The 25919-nt window shown below is 43.4% G+C and overlaps 1 protein-coding gene across 5 annotated transcripts in view; it reads left to right on the top strand.

Annotated features, from left to right (window-relative positions):
* The window catches only part of DACH2 (dachshund family transcription factor 2), a 471250-nt gene that overhangs the window by 231764 nt on the left and 213567 nt on the right, over positions 1–25919 (top strand). For 3 of the 5 annotated variants that reach the window (XM_038747658.1, XM_038747656.1, XM_038747661.1), the window contains one exon: positions 3287–3358. The exons of the other annotated variants lie outside the window; for them this stretch is intronic. In XM_038747658.1, the coding sequence (XP_038603586.1) occupies positions 3287–3358 (72 nt within the window). The remainder of the gene's footprint in view (positions 1–3286; positions 3359–25919) is intronic. 5 annotated transcript variants of the gene reach the window in all.

The following is a 25919-nucleotide window of genomic DNA, read 5'->3' as shown; positions in this document are numbered from 1 at the left end:
GCAGGAAACAGGGAGTGGAGAGAGAGGCCTCTTCGCAATGGGAAAAAAACGGCAGACTCGCTCCTCATTAAAAGGTTTCTTGATGTTTCCCATTAGGTTTCCAGCTAAACACTTGTTAATCCCGAAGCTCCGATGAGCGAGAGGGCTGCCGAAAGAGGCCAACTCCCGCTACAAATAGCTGCTGCACGCGAAACAGTAATCATTGCTTTCCAGTCTATTATTAGATTAACTTCATAGGGATGGCTTTTTTCTCCTGTGAGTTGATGCATAAATGACATGCTTTACTCTCCAATAAATCTAGCAGCAGAGTGGCTGTGACACTATGTGCGTTCGCCGGGTCCCATGACAGATTATTTTTGATTGCTGCCGGAGTTTACAGTCGCTTGAAACCATTAGGGTTTAAAGGCATCATTGAAATTTTACAGCGCTACCTGATTCTCCACATGGGAATCCACCCCAGCGCTCAGTACAGTGCCTGGCACATAATAAGCACTTAACAAATTGCCTAATTATTATTATTATTATGACACCACCACCGGTCCCGGTTGACTTTGGTCACCTGTCTTGGGTCAGAATGCCAAATCATCCTTGACCTTCCGTGCGTGAATCAGGTCTGACGTTCCCTGAGGGGACAGATAATAATAATAATAATAATAATAATGATAATAATAATAATAATAATAATGGTATTTATTAAGCGCTTACTATGTGCAAAGCACTGTTCTAAGCACTGGGGAGGTTACAAAGTGATCAGGTTGCCCCACATGGGGCTCACAGTCTTAATCCCCATTTTACAGATGAGATAACTGAGGCCCAGAGAAGTGAAATGACTTGCCCAAAGTCACACAGCTGACAAGTGGCAGAGCAGGGATTTGAACCCATGACCTCCGACTCCAAAGCCCGGGCTCTTTCCACTGAGCCACGCTGCTTCTCCAGATGCGTGTAGCAGTGGGTTGGGGGCTTTCTGGACCCCCAAGGAAGGCTAGTGGGAAGAACCCCCCTGGGCCTGGGAATCAGGGGACCTGAGTTCGAGTTCCGGCTCCTCTACCAGCCACTGGGTGACCTTGGGCAAGTCACTTATCTTCTCTGAACCCCGGTTTCCTCTTCTATAAAATGGGGAGATAATTCCTGTTCTGGTCCTTCCCCATGTCATTTGACCATCAGCCCCATGAGGGACACGGAGCGTATCTGATTATTTCATATCTACCGCAATATTTAGGAGAGTGCATAGTGCTAAGCACTTAGTACAGTGCTCTGCACACAGTAAGCGCTCAATAAATGATTGATTGATTGAGAGTGCTTACCTCATAGGACGTGCTTGAAAAAGAAGGTGATCATCAGAAGCAGCATGGCTCAGTGGAAAGAGCACGGGCTTTGGAGTCAGAGGTCATGAGTTCAAATCCCGACTCCACTGTCGGCTGTGTGACTTTGGGCAAGTCACTTAACTTCTCTGTGCCTCAGTTCCCTCATCTGTAAAATGGGGATTAATACTGTGAGCCCCTTGTGGGGCAACCTGATCACCTTGTAACCTCCCTAGCACTTAGAGCTGTGCTTTGCACATAGTAAGCGCTTAATAAATGCCATCATTATTATTATTAGTATTATCGCTGTTTTTATGATTACTATTCTGGACTCTGGGATGGTCATTCCTAGTTAATGTCCACAGGGGGAAGCTCCATGTGATTCCTCAGTACTGACCATTGGGTTATCTTAAATCCCACCCATTCTTTTACTTGCTCTGCCTGGGGAAACAAAGTATGTGTTGTTTCAAAGGGATAATAACATTATCATTAAGGGAAAGTGCCCTGGCTTGGGAATCCGAAGACCTGGGTTCTAATTCATTCATTCATTCAATCGTATTTTTTGAGCGCTCACTGTGTGCAGAGCACTGTACTAAGCGCTTGGGAAGTACAAGTCAACAACATATAGAGACGGTCCCTACCCAACAACGGGCTCAGGGTCTAGAATAGGGAGACAGAAAACAAAACAAAACGTGGACAGGTGTCAAATCGTCAGAACAAATAGAATTAAAGCTAAATGCACATCATTAACAAAATAAATAGAACAGTATATATGTACAAGTAAAATAGAGTGATAAATCTGTACAAACATATATACAGGTGCTGTGGGGAGGGGAAGGAGGTAGGGTCGGGGGGATGGGGATGGGGAGAGGAAAAAGGGGGCTCAGTCTGGGAGGAGGTGAGCTCTCAGTAGGTAGCAGATATTTGCTAAGTGCCAAGCACTGTTCTAAACACCGAAGCAGATACAGATAACCATGGTGGGCATGGTTCCTTTCATTCATTCATTCAGTTGTATTTATTGAGCACCCACTGTGTGCAGAGCACTGCACTAAACCCCTGGGAAGTACAAATTCTAATCCCCCGGCTCTGCCACTGGCCTGCCGTGTGACCTTGGGGAAGTCACTTGCATTCTCTGTGCTTCAGTTTCTTCCTCTGTTAAATGGAGATTAAATCCTACTTTCTCCTACTTAGACTATGAGCGTCTTGATGCTTAGAACAGTGCTTTGCACACAGTAAGCGCTTAACAAATGCCATTGTTATTATTTTTTTTGGTGGGCAGGGACAGTGTCCAACCTGATTATCTTCTATCCATCCACCCCAGTGCTTAGAACAGTGCTTGATTCATAGTAAGCGCTTAATGAGTACCATCATAAATAGTGGATAGAGAATGGGCCTGAAAATCAGCAGGTCCAGGGTTCCAATTCTGACTCTGCCATGTGTCTGCCGTGTAACCTTGGCAAGTCATTTCACTTCTTTTAGAGAAGCAGCGTGGCTTCTATGGAAAGAGCCCGGGCTTTGGAGTCAGAGGTCACAGGTTCAAATCCCAGCTCTGCCAATTGTCAGCTGTGTGACCTTGGGCAAGTCACTTCACTTCTCTGGGCCTCAGTTACCTCATCTGTAAAATGAGGATTAAGACTGTGTGCCCCCTGTGGAACAACCTGATCACCCTGTAACCTCTCCAGCGCTTTGCACATAGTAAGTGCTTAATAAATGTCGTTATTATTATTATTATTTTTGGGGGGCCTCAGTTACCTCATCTGTAAAATGGGGATTAAGAGTGTGAGCTCCACGTGGGACAGGAAGTGTGTCCAACCTGATTAACTTGTATCTCCCCTGGTATTCAGAACAGTGCTCAGCATATAGTAAGCGCTTAACGAGGGCCACAATTATCGTTAGTATTGTTATTGTTGTGATTATTGTTATTGATAACCAGTGCACTATTTGAGTCTTTGATAAGCGCTTTCAACAATGTTTCTTTTTTCCAGATTTAAGAACTTTCTTTTTGCCTGATGAAAGCCAGATAAAGCTTGCAAAGCTCAAGACTCTTCAAATTCAAGGTCTTTTACTATTGTTTATCTCTCTTGCAAATGGTAGCATTGAGCTCTGGTTAGAAAAGGGGGCTGTCAGCTTGCTTTTCCCCATGTTGGAGACGGTTGCTGCCTTCAGTTTACCGTCCTCATCAGGGGCATTTTAGCCCAGTGACTATCCTGGTGAGCGCTAGGAGATCCTCAGAGGGACTCTTGGGCAGCTGAAATTGATCTTGAAAGGCATAGAGCTATCTGATCTAGGTCACTGGTCATTCAGGAAATATCCTGTAAGTGACCGAACGTGTCGTATAAGATACGGGATGCACCGTTGCGTTGGTGCTAGAGATAGGGATACGTTTCTAAGGTTCGTCAATCAGTGGCATGTGATTGATACGCTTTGGTGATACGTGCTGAATAGGATATGTACTGTATCCCAGGTGATCTGTGTTGATGGTTGAGGGTGCTTGGGCTAGAATATGATGACTGGATTTTTTCATAATGGTATTTAACCACAATGGGCTTGCAGGCTAGAAGAGGGGAGGCAGACATCAAAACAGATAAACAGGAACCAATATAAATAAATAGAATTATAGAGAAGCAGCGTGGCTCAGTGGAAATAGCAGGAGCTTTGGAGTCAGAGGTCAGGGGTTCAAATCCCGGCTCCGCCAACTGTCAGCTGTATGACCTTGAGCAAGTCACTTAACTTCTCCGTGCCTCAGTTCCCTCATCTGTCAAATGGGGATGAAGACTGTGAGCCCCCCGCAGGACAACCTGATCACCTTGTAACCTCCCCAGAGCTTAGAACTGTGCTGTGCAAATAGTAAGTGATTAATAAATGCCATTATTATTATTATTAAGTTCTTACTATGTTCCAGGCACTGTATTAAGCACTGGGGTAGGTTGACTTCTCTGTGCCTCGTTGACCTCATCTGTATAATGGGGATTAAAGCTGTGAGCCCCACGTGGGACAACCTGATCACCTTGTATCCTCCCCAGTGCTTAGAACAGTGCTAGGCACAAAGTAAGCGCTTAACAAATGCCACCATCATCATTATTATTATTACAAGCCAATAAGGCTGGACACAGTCCATGTCCCAAATGGGGCTCAAATTCCTAATCCCCTTTTACAGATGGGGGCAACTGAGGCACAGTGAAGTGACTTAATTTGGAAATGTGCTTAGGTTAACCAGTAAATCAGTCAATGGTATTGAAAGCGTACAGGTTACAGAGCACTGTATTAAACACCTGGGAGAGTACAATACAACAAGAGTTCAATCATATTTATTGAGTGCTTACTGTGTGCAGAGCACTGTACTAAGTGCTTGGAAAGTACAGTTCAGCAATAAAGAGAGACGACCCCTGACCACAATGGGCTTACAGTCCAGAAGAGGGGAAACAGACATCAAAACAAGTAAACAGGCATCAATATAAATAAATAGAATTATAGATATGTATATCTATATATCTATATATCTATATCTATATATATATATATATATCTATATATCTATATATATATACACACAAGTTCTGTGGGGCAAGGAGGGTGGATAGAGCCAAGGGAGCGAGTTGGAGTGATGGGGAGAGGAAGGGGAGCGGAGGAAAAGGAGGGCTTATTCATCCATTCAATCGTATTTATTGAGCACTTACTGTGTGCAGAGCACTGTACTAAGCGCTTGGGAAGTAAAAGTCGGCAACATATAGAGATGGTCCCTATCCAACAACGGGCTCACAGTCTAGAAGCAGCAAGGCTCAGTAGAAAGAGCCCGGGCTTTGGAGTCAGAAGACAGGGGTTCAAATCCCGGCTCTGCCAATTGTCAGCTGTGTGACTTCGGGCAAGTCACTTAACTTCTCTGTGCCTCAGTTCCCTCATCTGTAAAATGGGGATTAAGACTGTGTGCCCCCCGTGGGACAACCTGATCACCTTGTAGCCTCCCCAGCCCTTAGAACAGTGCTCTGCACATAGTAAGCACTTAATAAATGCCATCATTATTATTAAATGCCATCATTAGAAGGGGGAGACAGAAAACAAAACCAAACATGTAGACAGGCTTAGTCTGAGCTTAACCTCAACTGTTTCATCAAACATGGAATGCATTCAATATGCTAACTCTAATAAATACTAACCTTCAATTTTAAAAGGAGTAAGATTGAAAGAGAATATGTTCCCATTTTTCAGGGTTGATAGAAACGGTTCTTGCCCACCAGGAGCTTACAGTCTAGAGCTTCACAACACTTCCAACTCTGTCTCCCATCCTGGCCCTGATATGCTCCCCTTGTCCCCCTCTCCATCCCCCCCATCTTACCTCCTTCCCTTCCCCACAGCACCTGTATACATGTATATATGTTTGTGCATATTTATTACTCTATTTATTTATCCAACTTGTATATATCTATTCTATTTATTTTATTTTGTTAGTATGTTTGGTTTTGTTCTCTGTCTCCCCCTTCTAGACTGTGAGCCCACTGTTGGGTAGGGACTGTCTCTATATGTTGCCAACTTGTACTTCCCAAGCACTTAGTACAGTGCTCTGCACACAGTAAGCGCTCAATAAATATGACTGATTGATTGATTGATTGATTGATTCACCACCTCCTTCCAAGCTCCATAGCTCCTGTGAATGCATCTGTAATTTATTTATTTATCTGAATGTCTGTCTGCCCTTCTAGACTGTACACTCGTATAGGCAGGGAAGGTGTCTGTTGTATTGTTGTGTCATACTCTCCCAAACACACAGTACAGTGCTCTGCACACAGTAAGCGCTCAATAAATATAATCAATTGATTGAGTCAATATGATAGCCTGTGTGATTGATTAAGTTTGCAGGTCACAGCTTAAGCATTCAGTACGGTGCTGTGTTCACAAGAAGTGCTCAGTAAATACTACTGATTAGATTTTTCTTTCTCTCCCTGTCTCCTTCCCTCTCTCTCTCCTCCCCTCCCTCTCACTGCACATACTGTGTCAGCAGTTTAAGGAATGAGAGAGAGGGAAGGAGACAGGGAGAGAAAGAAAAATCTAATCAGTAGTATTTACTGAGCACTTCTTGTGAACACAGCACCGTACTGAGTGCTTAATGAGTAGAGCTGGTAATTCTTGCTTCCCACACTCTGATGGAGAAGCGGCTGAAACAATCCCACCTGTGCTCCCCTGCCCCCCCACCTCCTCCTCTCGGCCTAGAGTGAGCCTGAATTAGCCCCCAGTCGGGTCTTTGTGAAGCCCCGAGATTCATTTGAACACTATGAGGTTCTTCAAACTGTTAATTCCTCCAAATTAGCCCCAAAAGCCACAGGCGGCGGAGCTAATGAGAGCCAAAGCATGGGCTCAGGCTTGGGGAAGTCAGAAAAGCAAACACTGCCTAGATGGCTTTAATCGGAAATAGTAAATATCTTTGAAACCTACAAATCGCCAGGTAGCTCGTGCTAGGAACTCGTGGCGCGGGCTCCGCTTGAGTCACAGATGGAGTTAAACAGGCTGTAATTTGAGTGAGAAATGACTTCATTAAATTTATAACAGGGCTCGCTTTAGAGAGAAACCGAAGCTAGTGTGAATCTAATCTCATCCAGCGGTTGTTAAAGTTTTGATAATGGCCTTTTTGAGGCTCGCGGGATATGTTTGAAAGGGTGCTAAGAAAACACGTGTATTGAAAATTAAGGTGTTGATTGTTATTGATATTATACGCTTTAGTGACTGAGTATTTGGCATATTCTATAGCATTTACTGTGGAGGGCGGGGGCGGTAGAAAGCAACGTGGCCTAGTGGAAAGAGCACGGGCTTGGGAGTCAGAGGTTCTGGGTTCAGATCCTGCTCCACTGCATGCCTGCCATGTGGCATTGGGCAAATCACTTAACTTCTCAATGCCTCATTTCCTTCCTCTGTAAAATGGGGATTAAAAGTGTAAGCCCCCTGTGGAACAGGGACTGTGTCCAGCCCGATTAGCTTGTAACTACCCCAGTGCTTAGAACAGTGCTTAGCACATAGTAAGCGCTTAAGGTGTAGTATTATTAGTAGTATTATCATTATTATTAGAAAGGGGCTGACTTTAGAGAAATTCATGTTTTTAGCTCAAGGAGAGAGGCTCTAGTTTCAGATCTTTGGACCCTTGTACTGGGAATTGGGGATTGTATTGGGGATTATTTGGAGGAATTAATGTTTTGAAGATCCATTGTTCTTCATACTGTTCAGATGAATCCTGGGACTTCACAAAGACCCAACTGGGGGCTAATTCAGACCCACTTCAGGCCGAGAATAGGAGGGGCAGGGAGCACAAGTAGGTTTGTTTCAGTAGCTCTGCCATCAGAGTGTGGGAAGCAAGAGCTAACAGCTCTCCTCACTCACAGCCCTCCTGAAACTGCTGACACAGTATGTGCAGGATGAAGGAGGGAACAGGGAGAGAAAGAAAAATCTAATCATTATGGCATTTATTGAGCAGTTTTCGTGAACACAGCACTGTACTGAGTGCTTAAACTGTAGATTTTAGTACCAGGCTTGGGTAATGCAGAGAAGGTAGGTTTTCGCTGGAGGGTTTCCCGGATCTCCTGCTTGGAAATCAAATCTGCACAGGTCACAGGGAACCCTTGGTACGAATCTAGCTCCTGAGGGATTTTCCGAGTATTGACAGGGAGAATATTCTTGAGCCATGCCCTCTGAGATGCCCAACCTGGAGACTCCGATATCCATTTATTCATTCATTCAATCGTATTTATTGAGCGTTTGCTGTGTGCAGAGCACTGTACTAAGCACTTGGGAAGTACAAGTTGGCAACATAATCTATCCATCCTTCAGGAAGCAGCGTGGCCTAGTGGATAAAGCCCAGGCCTGGGAGCCAGAAGGATCCGGGTTGTAATAATGGCTCTGTCCCTTGTCTGCTGTGTGATCTTGGGCAAGTCACTTCAGTTCCCTTTGCCTCAGTTCCCTCATCTGTAAAATGGGGACTTGTGACTGTAGGCCCAGTGAGGGACAGGGACTGAATTGCTTGCATATACCCAAGCTCTTAGTACGGTACCTGGTACCTAGTAAGCGCTTAACAAAAACCATAATTATTATCATTATTATTATTTGCCAAGTGCCTTCTGACATAAAGCCCTGGGCAACGCACCGGAGAGAGTCCGATAGAAAATGAATAATAATAATAATAATAATAATAATAATAATAAATGGCATTTATAAAGTGCTTACTATGTGCAAAGCACTGTTCTAAGCGCTGGGGAGGTTACAAGGTGATCAAGTTGTCCCACGGGGGACTCACAGTCTTAATCCCCATTTTCCAGATGAGGGAACTGAGGCCCAGAGAAGTCAAGTGACATGCCCAAAGTCACACAGCTGACAACTGGCGGAGCCGGGATTTGAACCCATGACCTCAGACTCCAAAGCCCGGGCTCTTTCCACTGAGCCACGCTGCTTCTCTGAGGACATGAACCCTGCCAGTATCAGCGTATCAATGAATCAATCATATTTCTTAAGCGCTTACAACATGCAGAGCGCTTGGGAAAGTACAGTCGAACAAAGTTGGTAGACACGGGTCCCTGTCCGCACCGTGATTACAGTCTAGAGGGGAAGACAGAAATTAATAGAAATAAATAAATGATGGATATGTTACATAAGTGCTGTGGGTCTGAGGGAGGGGTGAATAAAGTGTGCAAATCCAAGTGTATCTTGCATTTAAAGTTTTTCCATACCAGCTCTGATGGGAGGAAGAAGAGAGAAAAGAAAGTGAGGATTCTGGGCAGCTTCCAGAGTAGCAAGTAATTGGTGACCAGGCTGGTGCGGGGGTGATTCTCTGCCCAGGTTTGGAGAGAGTATCCCAAAAGCTGAGGCTGAGACATGGATGTTCCTCCTGACTGATAGAGCGTGGAGCTGGGAGTCTGGAAACCGGGTTTCGCTCCCAGCTCCCCGCCCCTAAATGCTCTTGCTTTTATGGCCCCTATGGCCAAATGGATGAATTGGGTTGGGGTGGGGATAAAAGCGGCTGAACAATGGAAATCTGCTTCTCTAAGTTTAATGTTTGATTTTTCACCCAGATGTCAGATGTGAGTGGATCAAGCTATTAACTGCAAGCTGGCCACATTTTTTTTAATAAACAAAGAGAAGGCATCTCGCGCTTGTAAAATTCATTTTTCTATTTTACTGTCAGAATTTAAAATGGTCGGCGCTTTTAATTTAAATGAGGTTATTTGCTAAGTATTCCACTTAGGTGGATACAGAGCCTCAGATGCCAAGATCCTGGACTAGCCACATTTTTTTTTTTTTATGGGGAATTGTTAATCTAGGGGAGAAGGGAGTTGGTGACAGACAGACATGCCGAGATATCCCTCTCGGGGCAAAGATCAGACGGGTGAAGATGAAAAGTAGACGATCACAAAATGGCAGCAGCGACCCAGTGTTCCATTGGGTTTTCCAAACGTTCGTTCCCTTTTCCCTTTTCATTGACTTTTACTCCCACGTAGAATTTTTGGCTCCCCCAATGAAGGGTGCCATTATTCAATTACAGACAAATAAGGGCTCCTCTGTTGTTTTTTTGAAAAGTGAAGCAATGGGTTTTGACATTGGGATATCAGCCTACGGCCGCGTGAGTTGAAACTGCTAAACCTCGAGAGAGATTTTCTCTCCCCAAGGAATTAAGGACTAATCCAGTGTTTACATCCCCAGATGTAGCTTCATAGCATGTGGGATAAATCTCCTCCACACCTGTAGCATAACCTTTTCCTTATGCTTCGGTATAATACCTTAACTAGTACCATAGCGGCTTCAAAGGGACCGAAAACCCCATTCAGGCTGAAAGCATTTTATTATTTGTAATTCTTAGCTTTGTATATATTAAACATAATAACTAATGAGTTCGGGAGAGTGATCGGTACCTCCATATGTGGGAAACATGTCTCGAAGCTCACGGAGAGTCACAGGAGTTAACATTTATAGTGTGTATGAGAGCAACTTTTTATAGGAAGCCCCAGATCCTGCTCTGTGTGTCCAGCTTCAACTTGGGGTGAGCCCCCTCCACACCCCAACCTAAGTCTTCTCCTCATTTCTCTCACCACGTCATTTATCAATCGATCAACTAATCATATTTATTGAGCACTTACTGTGTGCAGAACCCTGTACTAAGTGCTTGGGATAATAGAATAGAACAGAGTTGGTAGATATGTTCCCTGTCCACAGTAATAATAATGATGGTATTTGTTAAGCACATACTATGTTCAAAGCACTGTTCTAAGCACTGGGGGGGGGGATACAAGGTGATCAGGTTGTCCCAAGTGGGGCTCACAGTCTTAATCCCCATTTTACAGCTGAGGGAACTGAGGCACAGAGAAGTTAAGTGATTTGCCCAAAGTCACACAGCTGACAAATGGCGGAGCCGGGATTAGAACCCATGACCTCTGCCTCCCAAGTCCGTGCTCTTTCCACTGAGCCACGCTTCCTCCGGGAAACAAGTACAGTTTGCATCTTTGAGGGGCAGAAAAATGTTCATTGCAAATATGTAATAAAAGTATAATTTAGCAAAACTATCAGTTTTGGAGGCTTTTTTTTGGCTTTATCATTTTCGGTCTATTATTTTTAAAATTGCTTTCATATTAAAAGACTGTAAAATTGTGCTGGATGTCAGCACATCGTGGCTTCCCACTTGTTTTATTCTCATCTTGGCGGGAATAGTCAAATCTTTATAAATTGGAAACTAAAATTAATTGAATAAACTCCAATCGAAGGTGCTTTATGTTATTTTGCCCACACCCCAGTCAGTCTGTTTAAAGCATTTTGGAAGGAGGGTTTGTGTGTGCATATCTACACAAGCATCGTGGATTAGTGTCAAGAGCATGGGCTTGGAAATCAGAGGATGTGGATTCTATTCCTGGCTCTGCCACTTATCTGCTGTGTGACCTTGGGCAAGCCACTTAACTTCTCTGTGCCTCAGCTACTTCACCTGCAAAATGGGGATGAAGACTGTGAGCCCCACATGGGACAATCTATCCCGATGCTTAGAACAGTGCTTAGAACATAGTAAGTGCTTAACAAATACCATAATTACTATTCTTATCCACACCTTTCCGAATGATCGCCCGGCAAGGGAAAAAACCACTGAAGTGGTGGGCAGCCAAAGACATCAAACCCCATTCATTTCCAGTTTCTAAACGCTATTAAATTCTAAACCCTATTCCTTGGTTTATATTCCCTGAAGCGCTAGTATTTACTGTCTAAATTAGATGGGGCTGGTGTGATTCTCCACCCAAGACAGAAACCAACATTGACAATGTCATTTTTTTAAATGGTATTTGTTAAAGAATTCGTATGTGCCAGGCACTGTACTGAATGCTGGGGTAGATACAAACTAATCCAATTGGACACAATCCATGTGACACATGGGACTCACGGTCTTATTCCCCACTTTATAGATGAGGTAACTGATGCCCAGAGAAGTGAAATGACTTGCCCGAGGTCACGCGTAGACAAGTGGCAGAGCCAGAATTAGAACCTAGGTCTTTCCGACACCCAGGTCTGTGCTCTATTCATTAGGCCACGTTGCTTCTCTTCTCTGATTTGCACAATAGGAATCGCTGCTAACACATTCCTATGAAACCTGAAACAATAAATAGAAGTGAAGCACTCTGAAACAATCATTTTATTTCTCTGAAAAACCACCTCGCCAATATCCCTGTAGAGTTTTTAAAAATCAGACAACTTCAGTGGGGTTCCTAATGCTATTATATACAATTGACTATATTTAAAGCCCCACAGTGAGTCAGATCTTTGAAATTATATCTCTTTTGCAAAGTCACAGATATATCTTCACATGCTCTTGAGTTTCTCCACATCTCCTTTCTCGTTATGTTTCTCTCTTAGAAAAACTTGGGCTTCTGTGTTCTTTATTTTTGCTCGGCGATGGTCTTTGAGATTGCATTGGTCCTTAATGAACTACTACCCAAGTAGTAGTAATAGTAATGGCTCTTAGTAAGCGCCCAGTAAAAGGAGTGCACTGTATTAAGCACTTAGATACCTAATAATAATAATAATAATAATAATGGCATTTATTAAGCACTTACTATGTGCAAAGCACTGGTCTAAGCGCTAGAGAGGATATAAGGTCATCCCACGTGGGCCTCACAGTCTTAATCCCCATTTTACAGATGAGGTAACTGAGGCACAGAGAAGTTAAGTGACTTGTCCAAGTCACACAGCTGACAATTGGCGGAGCCAGGATTTGAACCCATGACCTCTGACTCCAAAGCCCGGGCTCTTTCCACTAAGCCAAGACGTGCCAATTCCTTGCCCAGCAGAAGTTTGAACAATACAGGGGAAAACAGACAGAAATTTATTTACTGTAGTTATCCATAGGCATATCTCACTGTGGGCGTCTGTCAGCTCTGTTACATCGCACTCCCCCAAACGCTTAGTACAGTGCTCTGCACACAGTAAGCACTCAATAAATATGATTGATCGATAGCTTTACTGGAAAAGAGTCTTTTTCCCATTATGTCAAAATATCGGTGTTATTTTTCACGTCACAACCTTCAAGTCCACAGAAATGGAGCTGGGAGCCTCCCTTTTGGCTGAAACTCAGTGGTCTGGGTTTACTTACTCCGTTATAGGGTACTCGCCCATGCTCTTAGCACAGTGCTCTGCACACAGTAAGTGCTCGATAAATCCAATTGATTGATTGGTGGTGGTTTGTGGTTTTAGCCATGTGATGTAAAGAGGTATGGGCTGGAAGCCATCAAATAGGTTGATAGATTCCAGAAACACTCTACCTGTTATCACCATGGGTAATTCACAAACACGTAATCCCCCCTCAATCCCCGCCCCTCACCAGTCCTATCCAAGGTCAGGACCACTAAATCCTAGCCATATAAACTAAGCCAAATTTCCTATCTACATCACTCAAATTTTGCGTCTTTAAGCGACTCATCCATATGACTTTTTTAGGACTTTCTTTAGGGGAAGCAGCATGGCCCAGTGGATGGAGAACAGACCAGGACGTCAGAAGGACCAGGGTTGTAATCCACTTGCCTGCTGGGTGTGACCTTGGGCAAGTCACTTAGCTTCTCTGGGCCTCACTTCTCTGTAAAATGGTGATTGACTGTGAGTTCCTTATGGATCAGAGACTGTGTCCAATCTGATTAACTTGTATGTACCCTAGTACTTAGAACAGTGCTTGCCACATAGTAAGCACTTAGCAAGTACCATATTATTACCACATCAGCTGTGTGACTTTGGGCAAGTCACTTAACTTGTATGTACCCTAGTACTTAGAACAGTGCTTGCCACATAGTAAGCACTTAGCAAGTACCATATTATTACCACATCAGCTGTGTGACTTTGGGCAAGTCACTTAACTTCTCTGTGTATCAGTTACCTCATCTGCAAAATGGGGATTGAGTGTGAGCCCCACGTGGGACAACCTGATTACCTTCTATTTACCCCAGCGTTTAGAACAGTGCTTCACACATAGTAAGTGCTTAACAAATACCATTATTAGTACTATTATTATTGTTTAGCAACATAGGGTAGCTTTCTTTCTTTCCTTTATTTCCTTTCTTTCTTTCTCTCTCTCTCTCTCTCTCTCTCTCTTTCCTTCCTTCCTTCCTTCCTTCCTTCCTTCCTTCCTTCCTTCCTTCCTTCTTTCCTCCCTCCCTCCCTCCCTCCCTCCCTCCCTCCCTTCCTTCCTTCCTTCCTTCCTTCCTTCCTTCCTTCCTTTCTTCCTTCCTTCCTTCCTTCCTTCCTTCCTTCCTTCCTTCCTTCCTTCCTTCCTTCCTTCCTTCCTTCCTTCCTTCCTTCCTTCCTTCCTTCCTTCCTTCTTCCTTCCTTCCTTCCTTCCTTTCTTTCTCTCCGCCTTCTAGACTGTGAGCCTGCTGTGGGGTAGGGACCTTCTCTATATGTTGCCAACTTGTACTTCCCAAGCGCTTTGTACAGTGCTCTGAACACAGTAAGTGCTCAATAAATACGATTGAATTCAGAGTGGCCTTTAGTTCAGAGATGAAACTGACAACAGGGAAACTACATGCCTTGCATGTGGATTTTTTTTTTAAATTATAACCCTTCATGCTGTAGCCATGAAAGTAGTCTTGGAACTTTTACGGCTCCTTGCCACACAGACTGGACCCCCTTAAACAGACCCCAGTGATTAAGCAGAGAAAGATGCCCTTTCCCTCCAACAGGGCACCTACTTGAATTGTTTCTGCAGTAGTTTAGATGGCTAGAGCTGAGTCAATTTAACACTTTCTATGTACATCATCCACCATGCTTAATTGTGCGTAACCATGCATATATATTACATGCCAATGTAATATATTGTTGCATTGGCCATCTTCTGGTTTCCAATCTGAGCCTCTCAATATGAAGAAATCTAAGCTTAAAAATCCAAATTTTAAAGATGATCAAGTGTTCCCCTTCAAATAATTTATCATGCAGCTAAAAAATAGAACCCTGACTCCATCTACTCATCACTTGCTGCCTGCCACTATTCTTGATCAGTCAATCAGTCAATCAATCCTATTGATGGAGAGCTTACTGTGCACAGAGCACTGTGCTAAGCACTTGGGAGAGTACAATATAACAGATACATTCCTTGACAACAATAAGCTTACAGTCTAGAGGGATATTACAAAATGATATTAAAGAACACCTGCCCAGAAACAAATGACCTAAAATGTGATTTTCTCTTACTGAAATTTGGGGAATCCGCATCCCAGATCATCAAAATAGTTTCTGTGTTCTTCTGTTAGTAATCAATCGATTAAAGGTTTTTATTAAGCAATGACTGTGTGCAGAGTACTGAGCTAAGCTCTTGGGAGAGTATAATTCAACCAAATTGGTAGACACATCCCATGCCCACAAGGAGTTTACAGCCTGGAATAGGAGAAAGACCTTAATAAAAAAAAAATTTGGCTGTATCCACAGGTGCCTTGGGACGGAGAGTGGGATGAGTATCAAGGATTTACAGGGTAAAGATCCAGGTGCATAGATGACACAGAAGGGAGAGGGAGCAGGGGAAATGAGGGTTTTGTCGGGGAAGGTCTGTTGGAGGAGATGTGAATTTAATAAGGCTTTGAAGGCGAAGAGAGTGGTGGTCTTTTGTGAATGAACGGGGAAGGAATTCCAGGTAAGAGGAGGAATATGGGCAAGGGATCAGCAGTGAGACAGGTGATATCAAAGTGCATGGGCTTTAGAGGCTTTAGAGGAGTGAAATGTGTGGGCTGGATTGTAGTAGGAGGGTAGCGAGGTGAGGTGGGAGGGGGAAAGGTGATTCACTGCTTTAAAGCTGATAGCAAGGAGTTTATGTTTGATGTGGAATTGGCTGGACAGCCCCTGGAAGTTCTAGAGGAATGGGGAGAGACGGCCTTTTTTTTAGGAAAAGTGATCTGGACAGCCGAGTGAAATATGGACTGGAGTGGGTAGAGAAAAAAGGCAGGGAGGTCAGCCAGGAGGTGACCGCTGTAGTGAAAATGGCTGAGGATAAATACTTGGATCAGTGGAATAGTAGTTTGGATGGAGAGAAAAGGGAGGATTTTAGCAATATTGTGAAGATAGAACCAACGAGATTTGATGATAGATCAAATATGTGGGTTCAACGTTTGAGAGATTCATCGAGGTTAACGCCAAGGTTACGGGCTCAGGAGAGAGGGAGAATAGTGCTGCTGCCTAGAATGATTGGAAAGTCAGGGAGAAGATGTAGTTTAACTCAGGAAGGACAGAGAGATTTGGGAAATTCTGCTGCCAGTTGACAATGTCCGTTGATGGGTGTTCAAGGTTTGGTTGGAATAGACTCCTGGGTACTGAAAATATATATATTTTTTTGATGTCTGGGCAGGGAGAGTCTGGGGTTTGTGGGGAGATCATTTTCCATAGCACTCTTGATCCATACAGCCCACAAACTATATATTTTTACAGTGGTGATTTCCTTATTAGGAAAAATGGAAACGTTAGTGAAACAATGGAACGAGGCCACAGAAATGGCAACAAACCCCAAAACACGTCCCTGGTTGGTGTGTGTTAGCAGGAAGCTGCAGGACTTTACATTTTCTCTCTGTTAACAGACTCCCCAAAGGTCTCTCACTTCACATAGCCAAAGTGTGGAATGTGCGAAAATCACCTCATGAGCTTCCTCACACGCACCGAGATGATCACAGGCCGAACCAGGCGGGCTCTTCCTTGTTTTTGTAAAATAACCGATGGTGGCCAGGCAGTGTCCCTCCACTAATGGAACAAAGGACCCTTTGAGGATTTCCTTTTTCTTTCAGAAATGTAGCACCAGAGGCGAAGTGGAAGCAATATTGACCTAGCTTTGCTCTTTGCTATCAGTCATAAATGCCGGGATTACCTGAGTGATTGTTTTCTCAGAGAGTCATAATGTAATCTCAAACCTAATACTCCGACAACCATGCACTAATTAAAACTGCAATTATATTTTTGCTCAAACAAAACGACTTAATAAACATTATCACAAACTGTTTACCCTTCCCAAAAACAATTTATGCTCACTAATACAATTTCCCATTAAAACTGCTGCCAGGTAAATTAAAAACTCTTGAAATAGTAAGTAAGTGGGAAATTAATTCAACAGTTTAATCTAGAGCTAATAACAGTTGCAAGCTCAGAAAAAGATTGGTACAGCGGGGAGTTAATTAACAGCTTATTCCCCATTTGATAAAAGTAATCCACTCTAATTCTAGTGTAATTTACCTCAATGTAATATAAAACCACAAGCTGCTTCTGGTGCTGGTAATTATTAGCCTTGTCCTATGGCCACATTGACAATAAAAGTCAGCAGTATCTTAATAAGAAGAGGCTGTCTGCTAAATGCCCACAATTAAAGACGTAATATGAAATCTTCAAACAGCGGCAACCGTGTGTATTTTGCCATACAGGCAGGGCGTTTTGCAATTTAGATTTAAAGTGTGTTTAATTGCTCCATCTTGCTCTAGTAAACAGGTGTGTTGAGTGAAAAGCAAAGTTATCCCTCTGGTTTCGGCGACCCGAACTCTAGGATGGAGAATAGGGATGGGAGGATGGTTTATAATAATGATAATAATGATGGTATTTGTTAATTGCTTACTATGTGCAAAGCATTGTTCTAAGCACTGGGGGGATACAAGGTAATGACATTGTCCCACATGGGGCTCACAATCTTAATCCCCATTTTACAGATGAGGGAACTGAGGCCCAGATAAATTAAGTGGCTTGCCCAAAGTCACACAGCTGACAAGTGGTGGTCGGGATTCGAACCCATGACCTCTGACTGCCAAGCCCAGGCTCTTTCCACTGAGTTATGCTGCTTCTCATGTACATGTTTATGTACCTTGATGCCGGCCCCTCTGTCCAGCTATTGGAATGCAGAGCGTAGGTTTCCGTGCCTGGAAAATTCATTCGTTCATTCAGTAGTACGTTTTTGAGCTCTGACGGTGTGCAGAGCACTATACTAAGTGCTTGGGAGAGTACAATGCAAGAATAAACAGACACGTTCACACATTTTTTGTTGTCTGTCTCCCCCTTCTAGACTGTGAGCCCGTTGTTGGGTAGGAACTGTCTCTATATGTTGCCAACTTGTACTTCCCAAGCACTTAGTACAGTGCTCTGCACACAATAAGTGCTCAATAAATATGATTGATTGATTGATTAGTACAGTGTTCTGCACACAGTAAGCACTCAATAAATACAATTGAATGAATGAATGAATTCCCTGCCCACCACGAGAGTCTAGAGCAGGGGAGACAGACATTAAAAGAGATAAATGAATTACAGATATGTACATAAGTGTTGTGGGGTTGGCCGGGGTGAACAACAGAAGCGAGTCAGGGTGACGCAGAAGGGAGTGGGAGAAGAGGAAAAGGGGGCTGAGTCAGTGAAGGCCTTTTGGAGGAGATGGGCTTCCAATTAGGCTTTGAAGCGGGGGAGAGTAATTGTCAGATTTGAAGAGCAAGGCATTCCAGGCCAGAGGCGGGATGTGGGCGCAGGGGTCGGCGGCGAGATAGACGAGACTGAGGTACAGTGAGTAGGTTTGCATTAGAGGAGTGAAGCATAAAAGCTGGACTGTAGTAGGATACTAGTGAGGTGAAGTAGGAGGGGGCAAGGTGATTTAGGGCTTTAAAACCGGCAGAGCCAACAGAGCAGATACTCTTGTTTTCAGTCCAGCCAGAAGCTGGAAAATCCGTCGGTTCCTCCCATCCTCGAAGATGAGAGGCACCCTTTCCTCGGATCTTGGATTAGTGCGGAGTGAGGAGAGAGGTGGGATGCCCATTTAGCCCTGAAAGGCGGGGGTCAAACCGGAGCTCTGAAGAGATCATCCTTTCCTCCCCTTCGACTTTTGATTTCTCTCTGCCCCCTTCCTACTTCAGATTCGAATCGGAAAGAGCATTATATGTCACGTCACGCGCTCAGCGTTCGGGGTATTTTTGCTGCAGGGCTTCTAGGGAATTGTCATATTAAAGATAAGTGGGCCCACTCTAATCAGAGGTTTCATCAAAGTGCATAAAAGTAATTTAAAAGCACATTTGCTCTATTATATCGCATAAATACTGTCTGTGAAAGTAAGTAATGTATGGTATTATCCTACTCCATTAGATGTTAACAAGGGTTAAGTGTTTTTTATTTCCCACTATCGCCTATAACATTTGTTTACACCATGAATCTCCTCGAGGAGACCCCTTCTGGGCCTTTAATGGATTTCTTAGAAATACAGCGTCTGCTGGGAGGTTCTGTATCAGACAGCAGAGCCAAACAAATTCAAGTGAGGTCAGAACGAAAACCTTTCATTATTCCACCTTGATGAAGCATGCGCCTTTCAGGGATGAGAACTGGGCTTTGCTTGTCTCGAAAAAGTGCAGAGCCTTTGTGAATGTAAGTGGCACGGTGGGGAATGTGTCTCTGTAATAGTGGACTCTCCCAAACGCTCAGTACAGTGCTCCGCACATAGTAAGTGCTCAATAAGTACCAATGATGAAGTGACAAAGGTGATAGTGATGGGGTAGAAGATAGGATCCCTGCCCTATAGGAATACTCCCGGCTCCTTCACTTGACTGCTGTGAGATCTTGGGCAAGTCACTTGACTTCTCTATGCCTCCGTTTCCCCATCTGTAAAAGGATCAGTTAATGTCTGTTCTCCCTCCCCCATAGACTGAACTCAGCCTCAGACAGGGACTGTGATTTATCAGATGATATTCCCTGTACCCCAGAGTTTAGAAGAATGCCTAGCACATAGTAAGAACGTGACAAATACCACCATTATTTTTATTTTTTTTTAGGTTCAGGGCCGTGGGGGATCAGTTAGTAAAGGAGGACATAATAATAATGATAATAATGACATTTATTAAGCGCTTACTATGTGCAAAACACTGTTCTAAGTCCTGGGGAGGTTACAAGGTGATCAGGTTGTCCCACGGGGGGCTCACAGTCTTAATCCCCATTTTACAGATGAGGTAACTAAGGCACAGAGAAGTTGCCCGAAGTCACACGGCTGACAGTTCGTGGAGCCAGGATCTGAACCCATGATCTCTGACTCCAAAGCCTGTGCTCTTTCCACTGAGCTATGCTGCTTCTCATTCATTTGTTCATTCAATTGTATTTACTGAGCGCTTACTGCGTGCTGAGCACGGTACTAAGCGCTTGTAAAGGGAAGCTGTATGACGGTGGAAAGATCACAACGCTTGGAGTCAGAGGACCAGAGTACTAATCCCTGTTCTGATGGTCTGCTCTGTGACCTTGGTGAAGTCACTAAAACAGTCTGTGCCTCAGTTCTCTCATCTGTAAAATGGGGATTGAGACTGTGAGCCCACATGGGACAGGGACTGTGTCCAACCCAATTTGCTTGTATCCACCTCAGCACTTAGTACAGTGCCTGCACACAGTAAGCACTTAACAAATATGAGAATTATTATTATTATTATTATTATTATTATTATTATTATTATTAAGTCATTTAAGTTTCTGTAACTCATTTTCCTCATCTGTTGAATGGGGATTAAATTCTACTCCCTCTTACTTAGATTGTAAGCCCCATGTGGGACAGGGACTGTGTCCAAACTGATGACCTTGTTTCTATCCCTGCACTTAGAACAGTGCTTGATACATAATAAGCACTTAAGTACTATTATAATTATTACTATCGTTATTATGTATTTTAATTGGTTCGTGCAGAGGAAATGGATGTGGTTTGGTGAAGTGGACTGCAGGTAGCATAAAAAAAGGCCATCTTATCTAGAAAACAGTAGTGGCTTATAAAAGTAATTGCAGCAATGTTTCCATACAGACTTAGAGAAGCAGTGTGGCCTAGTAAATAGAGCACGGGCCTGGGAATCAGAAGGACCTGGGTTTTAATTCTGGGTCTGTCACTTGTCTGCCGTGAGACCTTGGACAAGTCACTTGACTTCTCTGGTCCTCAGTTCCTTCATCTGTAAAATGGGGATTAATACTGTGAGCCTTATGTGGGACCTGGACTGTGTCCAATCTGCTTAGCTTGTATCTACCCAGTGCTTAGTATAGTGCTTGGCCCATAGTGTATATATAATGTTGTGTATATATCTGTAATTGACGCTATTGAAAACCGTCTACTTGTTTTGTTTTGTTGTCTGTCTCCCCCTTTCTAGACTATGAGCCCATTGCTGGGTAGGGATTGTCTTTGCTGCCGAATTGCACTTTCCAAGTGCTTAGGACAGTGCTCTGCACACAGTAAGAGCTCAATAAATACAATTGAATGAAAGAAAAGAGATTGCATTTGTTGCTGAATTGTACTTTCCAAGTGCTTAGTACAGTGCTCTGCACACAGTAAGCGCTCAATAAATTTGATTGAATTCATATATTCATTCATTCAATCGTATTTATTGAGCGCTTACTGTGTGCAGAGCACTGTACTAAGTGCTTGGGAAGTACAAGTTGGCCACATATAGAGACAGTCCCTACCTAACAGTGGGCTCATGAACATAGTAAGCGCTTAACAAATACCATTTTAAAAAAGAAAAAACTGGGTATATTATACGTGTGCCAACCCCATTCTTTCTGCACAGCAAAGTACACACTCAGGCATTCAGACGGATGTATATTTTAAACCTGAGAAAAATATTTTCTGTATAAAAATAATGGCCCAGAAAGCAACGGTAGTAGCAGTCATTGTGTTTATTAAGGACGTACTGTGTACTAAGCACTAGGGTAAATAAAGTGTAATCAGATCAGACCCAGTGCCTCCTGGGCTCACAAGCTAAGTGGAACACATCATCATCATCATCAATCGTATTTATTGAGCGCTTACTGTGTGCAGAGCACTGTACTAAGCGCTTGGGAAGTACAAGTTGGCAACATATAGAGACGGTCCCTACCCAACAGTGGGCTCACAGTCTAAAAAGACACGTAGATAAGAAACCATGAGAGTGAAGTTAGAATACCGATGTACTGAAAATTGAACAATCAGGAAGCAATGTTGTTAGAAGTGAACAACAATTTCTTTGAATGGGGCCGTCTTACCCGGGCTCTTCACTGCTCTAGGCTGTCAGTCAGTCAATCCCATTTATTGAGCACTTACTGTGTGCAGAGCACTGTACTAAGAGCTTGGGAGAGTAAGAGGACCGTCTCTATATGTTGCCAACTAGTACTTCCCAAGCGCTTAGTACAGTGCTCTGCACACAGTAAGTGCTCAATAAATATGATTGATTGATTGATTGATTAAGAGAAGCAGCATGACTCAGTGGAAAGAGCACGGACTTGGGAGCCAGAGGTCATGGGGTCTAATCCCAGCTCTGCCACTTGTCAGCTGTGTGACTTTGGGCAAGTCGCTTAATAATAATAATAATAATAATAATGATGGCATTTGTTAAGCGCTTACTATGTGCAAAGCACTGTTCTAAGCGCTGAACTTCTCTGGGCCTCAGTTACTTCATCTATAAAATGGGGATTAAGACTGTGAGCCTCACATGGCTCACCTTGATCACCTTCTATCCTCCCAGAACTTAGGACAGTGCTTCACACATAGTAAGGGCTTAACAAATGCCATCATTATTATTATTACAATAGAACAATATTCATTCATTCATTCAATCGTATTTATTGAGTGCTTACTGTGTGCACAGCACTGGACTAAACTCTTGGGAAGTACAAGTTGGCCACATATAGAGACGGTCCCTACCCAACAGTGGGCTCACAGTCTAGAAGATAATATAACAGATGCAATCCCTGCCCACAGAGAGCTTACAGTTTAGAGACGAGTTTACAGTCCAGAGACGAGTTTACAGTCGGGACCAGCCCCGCACTAACAGATCTGAATCATAATCATGCCATCCGTTAACTGCCCACTTTGTGCTACACACTGTTCTAAGCACTGGGGTAGATACAAGTTAATCAGGTTGGGCAGAGTCTCTGTCTCCCACAGGGCTTGCCGTCTAAGGGGGAGAGAGAACGGGGATGGAGTCCACATTGGACAGTTGAAGGAACCAAGGCACAGGGAAGTGGAGTGAGTTGGCCAAGCGCCACTGTTAAGCGCTTACTATGTGCAAAGCACTGTTCTAAGTGCTGGGGAGATACAAGGTGATCAGGTTGTTCCACGTGAGGCTCACGGTCTTCATACCTATTTCACAGATGGGGTAACTGAGACTCAGAGGAGTTAAGTGAGTTGCCCAAAGTCACACAGCTCATAAGTGGCAAAGTCGGGATATATTATTCACTCATTCATTCAATCGTATTTATTGAGCGCTTACTGTGTGCAGAGCACTGTACTAAGCACTTGGGAAGTACATTATTATTTTCTACTTTCCCCAGAACGTAGTACAGTCCTTTGCACACAGTAAACACTCAATAAGAGTGCTTAGAGAAGCAGTGTGGCTCAGTGGAAAGAGCCCGGGCTTGGGAGTCAGAGGTCACGGGTTCTAATTCCAACTCTGCCACTTGTCTGCTGTGTGACTTTGGGCAAGTCACTTAACTTCTCTGTGCTTCAGTTACCTTATCTGTAAAATGGGGATTAAGACTGTGAGCCCCATGTAGGACAATGTCATTACCTTGTATCCCCCCCAGCGCTTAGAATAGTGCTGGGCACATAGTAAGTGCTTAACAAATGCCATTATTATCATCATTAATAATAATAACAATTATTATTATTATTATTAATAATCAATAATAATAATTAATAATAATTATTGTTATTATTATGATTGAGTTGATTAGCGTGTAGATACAAGTTTATCATATGGTCACAGTCCTTGTCCCACATGGGCCCACAGCCTAAATAGGAGGGAGAACAGGCATTGGCTTCCTTGTTTATAGATGAAGAGACTAAGGCACAGAGAAGCTAAGTGATTTGCCTAATGTCACATTATCGATCAATTGGCAGAGCGGGGTTTTGAACCCAGGTCCTCTGACTCCCATGGCTGTGCTCTATCCACTAGGCTACATTGCTTCTCAGCTTCCACCATCCACCAGGAAGCCAATCTGGCTTCTTATTCTGTAGGTCGAGGCCTGAGGCAAACAGGTTTTTCGTTCTTGACTGCTTGGGTCCTTTGGGCCCAGTTGCAATTTTAAATGGAATCTTTTCATCAGTCAGTCAGTCAGTAGTTTTTATTGTTTTGAGAACTTACTGCATGCAGAGCACTGTACTAAATGCTTGGGAGACTACAGTATAACTTGGGAGAGTTGTACTGTAGCACCGTGGTCTAGTGGTTAAGACTGTGTGCTAAGACCCCACCTCCCCCTCCCCATCCCCCCCGCCTTACCTCCTTCCCCTCCCCACAGCACCTGTATATGTGTATATATTTTTGTACATATTTATTACTCTATTTTATTTGTACATATTTATTCTATTTATTCTATTTTGTTAATATGTTTTTGTTTTGTTCTCTGTCTCCCCCTTCTAGACTGTGAGCCCACTGTTGGGTAGGGACCATCTCTATTTGTTGCCAACTTGTACTTCCCAAGCGCTTAGTACAGTGCTCTGCACACAGTAAGCGCTCAATAAATACGATTGAATGAATGAATGAATGAATGAATGTGCACCCCATGTGGAGCCTGGATTGGGTCCAACCTGATTAGCTTGTATCTATCCCAGTGTTTAGTATCCCAGAGAAGCGGCATGGCTCAGTGGAAAGAGCCCGGGCTTTGGAGTCAGAGGTCATGGGTTCAAATCCCGGCTCTGCCAGTTGTCAGCTGTGTGACTTTGGGCAAGTCACTTAACTTCTCTGTGCCTCAGTTCCCTCATCTGTAAAATGGGGGTTGACTGTGAACCCCCCGTGGGACAACCTGATCACCTTGTTACCCAGTGCTTAGAACAGTGCTTTGCACATAGTAAGTGCTTAATAAATACCATTATCATTATTATTTAGTACGGTGAGCACTTAACAGATACCAGCGCTTAATAAATACCATTATTATTATTATTATTATTTTTATTTTTATTATTATTTAGTACAGTGAGCACTTAACAAATATCATAAAAAAAGGGTTGACAGGCATGTTTCCTGTCTGCAGGGAGCTTACAGCCTAGAGGTGTAGAGGAGGAGACAGACATCGAAATAAGATGTGGACGTATCTATATATGCTTGGGTGGAGGGGAAGAATATCAAGCCCCCTCTTTCCTCTCCCCCTCCCCACCCTCCTTACCCTACCTCCTTCCCCTCCCCACAACACCTGTATATATGTTTGTCCAGATTTATTAGTCTATTTATTTTACTTATATGTATTTACTATTCTATTTATTTTGTTATTTGTTTTGTTTTGTTGTCTGTCTTCCCCCTCTAGACTGTGAGCCCATTGTTGGGTAGGGACCGTCTCTATATGTTGCCAACTCGTACTTTCCAAGCGCTCAGTACAGTGCTCTGCACACAGCGCTCAATAACTATGACTGACTGACTGAATGAATCAAGGGCTTAATAAATCATTAGAAGCCAGGGCATTTGGGAAGAATCCATTTGGATTTGCATGTTGTGTGGTGTCTGGTAGCTGAAGTGTTCTTTGGCTTTAAGTAAGGTGGTCAGGTTTTTGTTCTGGATCTTTACTGAGATGTCAGACATAAGCATTTTATATGCCCTCTATGATTTGATTAAAAAAAATTGGAGCAATTTGGCTAGAATTATTTACTAACTCAAAATTTTCCATTTGGTGGCTCCAGAAAAAAATGATATTTAGAGAGGGGTCAGAGAAAGTGGGGAGAGAGAGATGTTGAGAGGGGGTTGAAGGGGAGAGAAAGAAGGATGCATAGAAGGAAGGGGAAAGAGAGAGAGTGAGAGAGGAGAAAGATGAAATAGAGAGGGAGAGAGGGAGAGGAGGAGAAACAGGAAAAAGGTAAAAAGGTGGAGGAAGAGAGAGAGGGAATGGGAAATGGAGAGACATGGAAGGGAAAGGGATAGAGAGGGAACGGGAGCTCGTTGCGGGCAGGAAATGTGTCTGTTTATTGTTATATTATATTCTCCCAACTACTTAGTACAGGGCTTTGCACACAGTAAGCGCTCAATAAGTACGATTGAATAAATGAACGAAAGGGAGAGATGGAAGGGAAATGAGGGAGAAAGGGAAAGCTATCCTTGCCATTTCTACAGCCCAAGTTCTCTTTTCCGATCATCATTTTCCACTTAAACTCCAGAAGTCTCTCAAACTCACCGCTAACACCGTTTGCAAACTCCTAAAAGTGGTTAGCCA

The sequence above is a fragment of the Tachyglossus aculeatus genome, chromosome 6, assembly GCF_015852505.1.
Source record: "Tachyglossus aculeatus isolate mTacAcu1 chromosome 6, mTacAcu1.pri, whole genome shotgun sequence".
Taxonomy (NCBI): domain Eukaryota; kingdom Metazoa; phylum Chordata; class Mammalia; order Monotremata; family Tachyglossidae; genus Tachyglossus; species Tachyglossus aculeatus.
The sequence above is the reverse complement of the archived record's forward strand: the minus strand, read 5'-3'. Positions and strand labels throughout refer to the sequence as shown.